Source organism: Eschrichtius robustus, chromosome 9, assembly GCF_028021215.1.
Source record: "Eschrichtius robustus isolate mEscRob2 chromosome 9, mEscRob2.pri, whole genome shotgun sequence".
In the NCBI taxonomy this organism is placed as follows: Eukaryota; Metazoa; Chordata; class Mammalia; order Artiodactyla; family Eschrichtiidae; genus Eschrichtius; species Eschrichtius robustus.
In genome coordinates, this window is record NC_090832.1 from 7,371,909 (window position 1) to 7,384,418 (window position 12,510).

General features: G+C 36.5%; 1 protein-coding gene across 6 annotated transcripts in view; it reads right to left on the reverse strand.

The window, feature by feature from the left end:
- MAP3K4 (mitogen-activated protein kinase kinase kinase 4) overlaps positions 1 to 12,510 on the reverse strand; it is a 115,609-nt gene that overhangs the window by 42,750 nt on the left and 60,349 nt on the right. For all 6 annotated transcript variants that reach the window (XM_068550720.1, XM_068550717.1, XM_068550719.1 and 3 more), the window contains one exon: positions 1,601 to 1,843. In XM_068550720.1, the coding sequence (XP_068406821.1) occupies positions 1,601 to 1,843 (243 nt within the window). The remainder of the gene's footprint in view (positions 1 to 1,600; positions 1,844 to 12,510) is intronic.

The window sequence follows — 12,510 nt, forward strand, 5'->3', positions numbered from 1 at the left end:
TTTCTATTTTATTTTATTTTTTTTATAAATTTATTTATTTTATTTTATTTATTTTATTTTTGGCTGCGTTGGGTCTTTGTTGCTGCACGCAGGCTTTCTCTAGTTGCGGCGAGCAGGGGCTACTCTTTGTTGCGGTGTGCAGGCTTCTCATTGTGGTAGCTTCTCTTGTTGCGGAGCACAGGCTCTAGGCGTGCGGGCTTCAGTAGTTGCAGCACATGGGCTCAGTAGTTGTGGCGTGCGGGCTCTAGAGTGCAGGCTCAGTAGTTGTGGCACACGGGCTTAGTTGCTCTGTGGCATGTGGGATCTTCCCGGACCAGGGCTCAAACCCGTGTCCCCTGCATTGGCAGGCGGATTCTTAACCACTGTGCCACCAGGGAAGCCCTCTATTTTATTTTTACTCTAGTAATGCTATCTTAATCTAAGTATTGGTTTTATCTTTTCAAAATGTTTTAACATAAATTACTGTTTAATCCTCACAACAGCCCCGTTAGTAAAAGGTAAACTTCCCCTTGTTTCAGCAGCAGATATTCCTGAAGTATGTATTTGTTTTGTGGGGAGGGGAGGTAAGTATTTTACCAAAACTTCCTAAATAACCGCTGCAACATGGAGGACAAGTGAAAAGTGTGGCCCAAGTGGACAGTAGGAGAGTAACTAGAACCAAGATGGTGAGAAGGAAGTAGAGCGAAGGTGGACGCAGAGCTCGGGCTGTGCTGGATGGGAACCGAAGCGATAATGGTGAGGTGCAGGACTCCACCTCCAGTTCCATTAGTCGCCCGGCTCCTCACCTAACTACACAAACAACGTCAAGTCCTATTTCGTACCTCTCGCACCGCCTGTCCTCCAGCTTGCACTCATCCCCTCTGCCCATCCTGCCATTCAGAGCCTGGGAGCTCCCAGCCCTTCAAACGCCATGCGGACGGACAACCACAGTCCACAAAAACCACAGTAACTGTTTTTCATCAAAATTTGAAATGGTTATTTTATATAGTGAATGTCAATACGGTCGTATCATAAGGCATAAATATAAACGCTCTTCAGCACACACTCTGATAGATACAATTGCTTCTAGCCATTCCTCTGTTACCCTTGGAGTAGCAAACTCACTAGAAAATCCCGCCCAAAATTAATAATAATTAAGAAAGCAGAAGTTGTCATTGTTGCTTAAACCATACAAGTGCCTGAGCAAGCAAAATGTCCAAACACATCCCACCCCTGCATACTGCAGGCATTTACCTGCTTACATAACAACAACAAAAAAAATTTAAGAATTTAAACTATCTCTTATGAATGAATTTTAAGCTTCCAGTCTTCAAAGACTGATGGTAATAGGACACAGAGGGTCATATCAGCACCACACTTTCATAACCTTTTAGAATGAGGAAGTGGAAGATAGAGAGGTGGAATCATCATCTCATCTTTGAAGAATGCACGGAAAAAAGAACATTTTAAATTACCCTAAACAGAGCAGCTTAAAAACACTAGCATACACTCATTTTCACTATTTGCAACAATTAGGGGGAAAATCCTAAAAACAAAAATGCTGAGCCTGTAGAAAAATATAATAAATGTTCAATATTTTTAAACAGTCTTTGAAACAAACCTGCTTAATACTCAAGAGAGATGGTTCTCCAGCAGGTCTCTGTTCCAACCTTAACTTGAGACATTCATGTATGACATTCAGAAGGACTCGACAGAGGACTAAGAAGGCAGGTTCGAATGAGGGTAAATCCATGGACTTCAGTTCATCCCAAGAGACAGTGCTGCACTTCTGCTCCGAGGAAGGCGGCGTCCTGGACAACTGCACATAATCAGAACCCCACATGGGATCCGGAAATTCAGAAAACTGTAACACAAATTCAACAAAGCTTATAAGAGCATCCAGGAGAACTTCCTACAGTTGTAGTTATAAACTATTATTCTCTATAGTTTGCTGACAAACCTATAAAAATCATAATTTTACAGGAAAAATAATCTTTAGAATAATTCACCATTTTCAACTAAGACCTAAAAAGCTCTAAAAGTATTAGAAAACCATAACAAGAACTAAAATGAAATTGTAATATTTTTATCAAAAAAGTATAGTAAAAAAAAAAAAAAAAAAGTATAGTAGAAAAAGAACCAAGTTCACCTTTTTCATCACACATTTTGTTCATCATACTTAAAATAATCGGAGCATTTAGTTTTAAGGCTATACACAGTATTATCCACAACTATCTCTAGACGGACAAAACCGGAGAATTATTAAATTTGAGAAAAGATTACAAAACCAGGTAGCCATTTGTGTAAACATAAAAACTAGTGGGTTTAACCAAGTCTTTTGTCCATTTGTTCTCCTGAGATATACCAAAGGAGGCTGAAAGAGAAAAATTCATAAAATTAACCTGGCTGGTCCCACTCAAATATATGTTATTTGATGTTTTCTAGGAATCCTACTGTTGCTCACCCATTCACACAGTCATCCCCATCAAACTCCTTATGCTTTTCCCCATAAAACGGCAGATTTGGAGATTTCTCAGTGTTCTTAAACCTCTGGCAACATCATCCTGACCAATCATTCAAAGGTCTTGCCTTCTCCTTCTATTGAGAAAACTGAAGCCATCAAAATTTGAAAATCTCAACTTTTCTTCAATTTAAAACATCACCAATTTAGTTATTGTGCCTCCAAATGTCACTCATATCTGTGCTGTCATTGAGTGAACTCTTAACTGGTCTCCCCCACTCACATTCTTTTATGTTCAACACATATTTTTGCATTTAAATTAATACATACTTTAGTTTCCCATAACAGGCAAGAATTTCTAAAATAGCTGCATAATTTTTAAAATGGTTACTTGTGATAAATGTGGTCAGGGTTAAGACATGTCTGTTTAAAAGCTTTAGGCAGTATAAATGCTTGTTTCTTCTGGTGTGGAGAACGACATCAGATAAAATATTTATTTAGAGCTCTACAGAATTCAGCAAGCTTTCTAGGATAAAATTCTAAAGAAGTCTTTCAGCATTCTCTGTAGTTCCAGCCTGTTGACCCATCTGCTTCAGGCTCACTGGGAAGGGACAATCCCTCCTTCTCAACAACTGCAAGACAACACTGCCTGGAGAACCAGCAGCCTCGCAGGCCTACACAGCTGCTGAGGAGACACATTCCTGCTGGTGTTGCCTGGGGCGTCAATCCGCATCCAGACAAAGAGGAACAGACATTAAAAAACTCCTGAGCATGGAAGAGGGGACAGCAGTTTTAACTAGGGACACCAACGTGAAGAATCAGAAAAGCTGACAGTGATTGAATGTAGGACACAGGAGACAACGACAAAAATACTCTAATGCAAGATCTCATTAAAGTCCTCTGGAAAAAAAAAAAGACCAAGATTTCTGAAATAAATTCCATAAAGGGAGTGAAAATAGAATGAATGCTGTCAAAGTCTGAATAATTATTTAGAAATTAACTGCAGAAATGATCACTATAACCCAGAGCAAAAGAAAAAGGAATAGAAATTTTGAGTGAAAAATAAGAGAAATGGAGAGCAGACCTAGGAGCTGTGACAGAAGAATAATAGGAGTTCCAGAAAGAACAAAAGGAAGAGGTGGAGGAGAGCTTTTTGCACAGTCAAGATATCACTAATGTGTAAAGAAGAAGGGGAAAAAAACCTCTTTGAATGGGGAAAAACCCAAAGTACAATTCATTTACCTTCTCTAAAAAACTACCTGAGGAAGAACAGGAGAGTCTGGTCAAATGAAAATTGGATCAGAATAAAGATCTCAAGATAGAAAAAGAAAAATGCCCAAGGAAATGAGAAGCCATGAATCTCGAAGAACGTATACAGGCAGATACAACTCCATGGTGATAACTTGGTTAAGGACTATAATTCAAGTTTTAGCAAGGAATACTGGAAACTGAAAAAAATAAGAAAGCATACTGTGAGGAAAAACCTGGATCTTAAACTCCCAATTATTTTAATAAAACACAGGGAGAGAGGAAAGGGGTAATAAGGTGCAAGAATGGCCTATTTGTTATTCTTTCATTCCAGTGAGAAATATAGTATTAAATGTAGTATAAAATCCCTGAACAATCCAATCAAACTGAAGAGACTCAATAATGTAGGGACATTAATAAAAACTCAATGTAATTACAATCATAATCGCAATGGCATTTTGTGTGGGTTAATAAATTTATTAAATAAAGTTCAGGTGTAAGAAAGTAATGTACAAAAATAAAAACAGCTCAGAAACTTTTGAAAAGAAAGAATGTATGGGAAGAACTGCCCTACACAATGCCAAACCTTACTAATAAACCTACTGTATTTAAAACAGAAAAGTTCTGGCACAGTAATAAACAGAGCAACAGAGCAGAGAAATATATCCAATTACCTACGATAATTCAGAATATAAAAAAGGCAGGCAGTTCAAGAAATTGAAAAATAACAGATAATCCAATGAGTATTTTAGGGAATTAAATAAAGAATAAATACGTCCTTCCCTTACCCTACACACTTATGCCTCACATTATTTTTTTTTAATTAATTAATTTATTTATCTTTGGCTGCATTGGGTCTTTGTTGCTGCGCGTGGGCTTTCTCTAGCTGTGGCGAGTGGGGGGCTACTCTTCGTTGCGGTGTGCAGGCTTCTCATTGCGGTGGCTTCTCTTGTTGCAGAGCACGGGCTCTAGGCGCGTGGGCTTCAGTAGTTGTGGCACATGGGCTCAGCAGTTGTAGCTTGTGGGCTCTAGAGCACAGGCTCAGTAGTTGTGGCGCATGGGCTTAGTTACTCCGCGCATGTGGGATCTTCCCAGACCAGGGCTCGAACCCGTGTCCCCTGCATTGGCAGGCGGATTCTTAACCACTGTGCCACCAGGGAATCCCAACCTCATGTTATTACAATTAATCATTTTTTTAATTACATGGCTATTTTAGAAATTTTTGCCTGTTATGAGCAACTAAAGTACAGTCATCCCTCAACGTCCATGGGGGATTAGTTTCAGGACCCCCTGCTGATACCAAAACCCCTTATATAAAATGGTATAGTATAGCCGGCCCTCAGTATCTGCGGGGTCGCATCCATGGATTTCAATTTGATCTGTGGTTGACTGAATCCACAAATGAGGAGCCAGTGGATATGGAGGGCTGACTCTAAGTATTAATGTAAATACAAAAATATATGTTGAACCTATATATTTTGAAAAAGGGATTCCAAATGTTTTAGAACCTAAACACAGAGCTATACCTTAGGTTAAACCATATAAAATTACCATTTTAGTCAATCAAAAATGATCAAGTAGTGGCAATTTGACAGGTCAACATGATAAAAAGATTTCTGAAAAGACAGTGATGACAGTAGGATTTCAATTTCCCTTAGTTTCCCCACAAGGACAGAATGACTAAGACAACAAAATCAGAACTCCATGAGACACATTTACAATAAAACTAGGTGAAAGGTAACTTCATGAACCCCAAAATAGAAAGGGGGAGGGAAACAGATAGTCCCTGGACCCATGTGATACCTCATACCCACACGCCACACCCAACCAGTACCCCAGATCCCTATCAGCATTTGTACAGGGGAAACAGAGGGGATTAACGGAGTGTCTGATGGGGCTAAAGGGACAAATTCCAAAATTACCAATGAATACTCAATAGAAAGCTCACTGCTTCTATTTGAGGGCTTCCTGACATTGGGAATGATTGTGGCACCAATTCCTGAGTGAAGTCAATGGGTGGGCAATAAGGTCTGAAGGGGCTGAAGTGGTTTACACCCCCAAAACTCTTGAAACTCTCAGCCAAAATGTCCTTCCAGGACAAAGCTCCACACCCAGAAGAAACTGCTGGGGTGAAATCCAACTGACCAGTAAAGGACAACAGAGGTAAAGGAAAGAGAAGGGCCAGAAACAGGGGGAGAGGAACACAGCCAGGAGACCTCAAAAAAGAAGAGACGTATTACTTACCAATTCAGAAGAGAGAGCTTAAAGCATAAACCTAAACGCTTTCCTAACTCTCTCTTTTCTTAAAGTTCATAAAAACAAATATCATGTTTAAAAATGAACAAGAAAAAAGGATTGTGTTAGAATCCAATACATGGTTATTTTAAGGAAATAACTGTGAGAGAGAATTGAGAGAGAATAAGGAGCAGAATAACCCTACAGACAATGAACGCATGCCAGAAAGACATGCCCACTAAGCAGATGAGACAGTGACCTGATTCTCAAAACATGCTAAAAGAAATTTTTAAAATCTTAGAAAATATAAAAGAACGACACAAATTTGAATTAGAAACACTCACAAACCAAGTGAAGGAACTCAGAAAATAATTCTTCAAAAATTGTAAATCATTTCAAAACTAAAAAACTAGATGGAACACAAGAGCAAATAAACAAAAGAGATAATGCCTTCACAGAAATATGAGGAAAATTTTATTTAAAAAAAAGAAAAGATTTGAAATGAAGTGAAAGAGAAGATAGGCAAAGTAGATCCAGAATACATACAGTAGTGGTTCCCAGAGAAGAAAACCAAACCAATGAAACAGAAAAAATTAAAACATAAAGAAATTCACTTGAATCAAAAAAAAAAAAAAAGATAAAAACAAAACCAAACCCTGAAACTATATATTGAAAGGACATCATGTATTAAAAAATATCAATGTGGAAATACCAGCACCAAGTAAAACTAGTGGAATTTAAAGAAAGACAATCTTTTAGGTATCCAGGTTATAAGTAAATTAATTAAATAAATAAACCAAGGTTCTTTTAAGTGGAAACACAAAAATCATATTGTCATCAGACTTTGCAATCTCAATGCTTCATGGCAAAAGACAATGGATAACATATACTAAATTTATTCTGGGAAAAAAATATAAGCCAAATATTTTATGGCCAGCCAAACAGACTTTCAGGTATACATGTTGCAACTGTTAGGAAAATCCAAGAACTCATGAAACATAGTTTTCATGAGCCCTTACTGAGGAATCTGCTAGGGAACTAGTGTCACCCAACCACAATGACTCAAGGGACTCATATTGATATGAGATCTAAAAAGGAGCCTTAAAACAAAAGACCAAAACTATGTATCTAAATCTAAATCTCTATCTATCCACCCACCCATCCATCCACCAGCCACCCACCCATCCATCCACCATCCACCCACCCACACACTACTGTAGAACTAAGACTAGGTTAAGTGATAACTGTAAGGAAGAAAGTACTGTCAATAATGGTTACATGACCTAACGAGGTAGATATACCACAATTATCAAAATCTGGGGAGGAAGGGAGGGCATATGAAACATCTTAGCATTTCATTGGAAATAAAAGAAAATTACTTCAAATAAGAACCTGGGTTAAAAAAAGAAAAGGATAATTATAATATACCTCACAGCTGGGAACCAACAAATAACAACCAAAAAATGGGGGGGGTGGGAGAGACACTAAGTGCATTACATAAAGACAATGAAACAATGATAACCTTAAGGGGTAAAAATAAGCCTGTCATATATTAAAAATAAATAAGGAAAGAAAATTGCATACACAAGTTTTATATTAAAAACATGTTAGAATAAAACAATTTTTTTAAAGCTTAGCTATCCCTATCAGAGAAACCAGGCTTCTTTAAAAATATATTATTCCACAGATTTTTCTCTTAAAACCAAGTGTTTTACATAATTTTTGCAGAAATTAAATTTAAAAAGCAACACCTAAAAATAAAAAATTAAATTAAAAAAAATCTATGAGTGGATAAACAAAATGTATTGTATTTCCATACAATGTAATATTATTCAGCCATAAAAAGGAATGAAGCACTAATACATATGATAATAAAGATGAACCTTGAATACATTATGCTAAATGAAAGAAGCCAGTCACAAAAGACCACATGTATGATTCCATTTATATGAAATGTCCAGAATAGGCAAATACAAAGAAACAGAAAGTAGATAAGCAGTTGCTTAGGGCTGAAGGTGACAGAGGGATTGTGGAGGTGACAGCTAAAGGGTAAGGGGCTTATTTTAGGGGTTATGAAAATGTTCTAAAATTAGACACCAGTAATGGTTGCACAACTCTGAATATAGTGTAAAAACTTCTGAACCGATCACTTTAAAAATCATGAATTTCATGGTATGTGAATTGCCTCATAAAGCCATTATTTCAAATATACAACAACAAAAAAGAAGAGGATCTAACTGTATGTCTAATTAGTGGCATAACAAAGGGAAGGATCATTCGAGTGTCTTTAAAACACTGTAATTTGATGTTATATCCCTAAAGGGTTGTACCACCTTAAGGATGGGGAAAAAAATCTTAAACTGTTTTTCAGTAACCACATTGTTGATGGTGTTATTCTGAGATTACTGTGAGTGTACTTTGGAATGTGTATGACACTCGAATGCTATCATTCCTGGTAATTTTCAGTGTAAAAGAAAAGTCAGAAGAGATTAAGTAAAAATCTGAATTTGAATTGTTACTGTCAGTATGCACTTATTATATATATTGAGTGCGTGTTCTTCTGACTACTGAAGAGAACTAAAACAAGGACCATTTCAGTTCCAATGAGCAATGCTGGTGCCCAGATTGTGGTCCTGAAATACTATTTCCCAATAAAAGGAATGAGGGTTCCTTGAAGATACGCCAGATTCCCAACCTGGAGTAAATGTACAATATAAGCCTAAAACAGCTTGTTATATCAGATATCAAAGACTATTCACTAGGGTCGTGAAGTAAGGACTTAAGCCAACTTGAATATGTTCCCACTGGCCAAAGATGGGACAATGTGAATATCAGTTACCATAATTACTTCAGTGGATTACAATAATGAAGTCAGTGAATTGAAACATATAAAATATGTTTCAATTCATGAGTTCAAATATTAATAAAAAAACATTAGTTGGTCACCAGTAAATCAACTCATTACTTTGAAAAATGATAAATAAAAGGGAAAGAATCAAGCATATTTATCCTGCCATTTCTGTTCAGTTATTTCACTGGGTTACCAAATAATGGATGAGGACAGTTTCTCTTTAAAGCAATATCTAATTAATATAGCTAGTAGTAAAGAAGAAGAAATGAGAGAATTAGAATATCATCACTTTTCAATCTTTAATGAATTAAGACATCTAGGCAATGATCATCAACCACTACTGTCTCAAAGAGACAGACATTACATGTGTCCTAATGAAGTAGTGTTAACCAATTAACAAATCAGTCAAGATCCTGACTCTGATTAGGCCACTAGATCATACAGTTAATTCACAGAGAACACAGAGAAAAAAGAAACATTGTAAAAGATCAACTGGAGGTACAATCATCAAAATTCAGACTGGGGGAGACTCTACAGAATAAAGGACCCAACTTCTTCAATAAATATCAATATATGGCAAAAAAGGGAGGGGGACCTACAGATTTAAAAAGACTTAAAAAATACAATGAACAATTACCATGTGTAGACATTACTTGCAAACTGATTCAACCTGTAAAATATTTTTTAAAAAAACCATGACAGTTATGTACAATAGAAATATGAACATGAGCTTGAAATCTGATGATATCAAGAAGTTTTTGCTATTTCTTTAGGTGTGATAATGGTATCGTGGTACATTTATAAAACATGCCCTCGTCTTTCAGAGAAATATATTGAAATATTTAAGGATAAAATATGATGATATCTGAGATTTTCTTCAAAGTGATAGAGGAAGGTGTCAAAGGGTAGTAGGTACTGGCCATGAGTTAATAACCATGATGCTGGAATACAGATTTGAGTAGGTTCATAGTATTATTGTTTGTTTGGCATATGTTTAATATTTTCCGTAACAAAATTGTTTTAACTATGTAAAAAGAATAAGCAAAATATATAGGAGAAATTTTTTATAATCTTGGAGTACACATAAAATAAGGTGACCATAAAACAGTATGACTACATAAAAAGTTTTTAAATTCTTTCCAGTGAAAAGCATCATGAAGTTAAAAGACAGTTTGGAAGAAAATATTTACAGCCATAATAGAAAAATGAATAATATACATAAAACATAAATAGTTCCAACAGATCAATAATCTAAAAAAACAGAAAATGAACACAACAAATGAAAGAAAATTCAAAGAAACGTCAGTGGGCAATAAACATGACAACAAACTCAATGTCACTAAAAATGAGGGAAGTTAAAGATAAAAATGAAATTATAGATTTCCCTGATTATGGCTGCAAAAATGAGGGAAAATGGGATTTCTCCTACACTGTGGGGGAAAGCACACATTAGTACTACAACCTTTTTGGGGAGCAATCTGGCACTATCTAGGAAAGATTTAAATGTGCATACCCTATAACCTAACAATTCCATTTTAACTAACCATTCTTACAAGAAGAACAGACTATGTTCATAAAGGGGTATGTACAAGAATATTTGTGGTTTTATTTTTTATAACCATATAAGTGTCCATTCAGAGTGAAATGGTTATAATCATGGGGGAAATGCAAATCAAAACCACAATGACATATCACCTCACACCTGTTAAAATGGTTATGATCAAAAAAACAAGAAATAACAAGTGTTAAAGAGGATACAGAGAAAAAGGAACCCTTGTGCACTGTTGGTAGGAATGTAAACTGGTACTGCCACTATGGAAAATAGTATGGCAGTTCCTTAAAAAATTAAAAATAGAATTACCATATGATCTAGCAATCTCACTCCCGGTTATTTATCTGAAGGAAATGGTTATTTATCTGAAGGAAATGAAAACACTAACTCGAAAAGTTATGTGCATCCCCATGTTCACTGCAGCACTATTTACCACAGCCAAGACATGGAAGCAACCCTAAGTGCCCAATGAGGAATGAATGGACAAAGAAAATGTGGTAAGTACACACACACACATACAGACGAATATTATTCAGCCATAAAAAAAGAAGGAAATCTTGCCATTTGTGACAACATGGATGGACCTGAAGGGCGTCATGCTAAGTGAAATAACTCAGAAAGAGAAAGATAAATACTGTATGATCTCACTTATCTATGAAATAAAAAATAAACAAAAAATGAACTCATAGATACAGAAAACAGATTGATGGTTGCCAGAGGCAGAGGGTAGAATAAAAAAAAAAGAGTGAAATAGTTAAATAAGTGATGTTAACACTCATGTAATGGAATAGCATGTAGTTCTCAAATGGAATTGAGGCAGAGCGACACACACCAATATGGACAGATCCAAAGCAGAGAATATATGGGGGGAGGGGGGTACCCACCGGTCATGGAATAAATACAGCATTATCACATGGGGGTTTTTTGGAAAAAAAATTATCTGCATTATATACCAAAGATATATATTTATATAAGCACAAAAAGGTTTAGAAGATATAAACCAAATGATTACTCTGAGCAGAGGTACAGGATAAACAGCAACTTTGTTTCCTTATATACGTCAAGAAATGAGTAAAACAAAAGAAAGCAAATTGTTTTATAAAATGACGGATGAGATCAAAACAGTCTTTATGTTACCCTTCAAAAGTTAGTTTCTATACTTCTATACTGGGGGTCATATCACCTACAGGGCCTGGTGGGGCTGTAAATGAGTGCGCAAGGGTGGGTGACGGGAAGAGAGTAAGACATCACGGGCACCGTGCAAAGCTGGAGCGAGCACACCAGGTGCTACCACGTGGGGATGGGGCCCACTGTGAACAGACCTCCCAGTATCTCAAGGAAAACAAAAATCAGGATTTTCATGTGAAATCTTCTATTTTTTTAAATGTTAGCTACTAAGTCAAAAAATATTTAAAGCACTGTGTGGGACAAAATATAACTTGGGGAGGCAGAATACTGTAATGATGAAGGGCAGGCTTTACAGCGAGTTCTGGTTTCACATCCTGGCCCTGCCACTTACTGGATGTGCGACCTTGACCAAGTTACCTGACCAACCCCACTCCATATATGAGTATTCAAGACCAGCTACTAGTCTTGTTGTTGCTGTCGTCATGGGATCCAGTTCCCCACTGCAAGCTGAAGAGTTCTGCTCTACCTTTCATCTTTTTCATCTTACATCAAGTTTGATTCAGCTGGCTCACTGCAGTCAAAAATAATATGGTACAACTTCCTATTTTGCCTCGCGTTAAGTATGCTTCCTTCAAGAAAACAAAAAACCTATAGGCAAATGAGGAAGCATGTGCTTGTTATCTTGCCACTTATTCAATTAAAAAGTTCATGTATGTTGGTGGGAATGTAAACTGGTACAGCTACCATGGAAAACAGTATGGAGGTTTCTCAAAAAACTAAAAATAGAACCACCATATGACCCAGCAATATATATTGTATATATATACAATATATCTGAAACAAAAACAAAAACACTAATTCCAAAGATACATGCACCCCAATGTTCATAGCAGCACTATTTACAATTGCCAAGATATGGAAGCAACCTAAGCGTCCATCAACAGGTGAATGGATAAAAAAGATGTGGTATATATATATATACAATGGAATACTATCCAGCCACCAAAAAAGTGAAATTTTGCCATTTGCAGCAACATGGATGGACTTGGAAGGTAT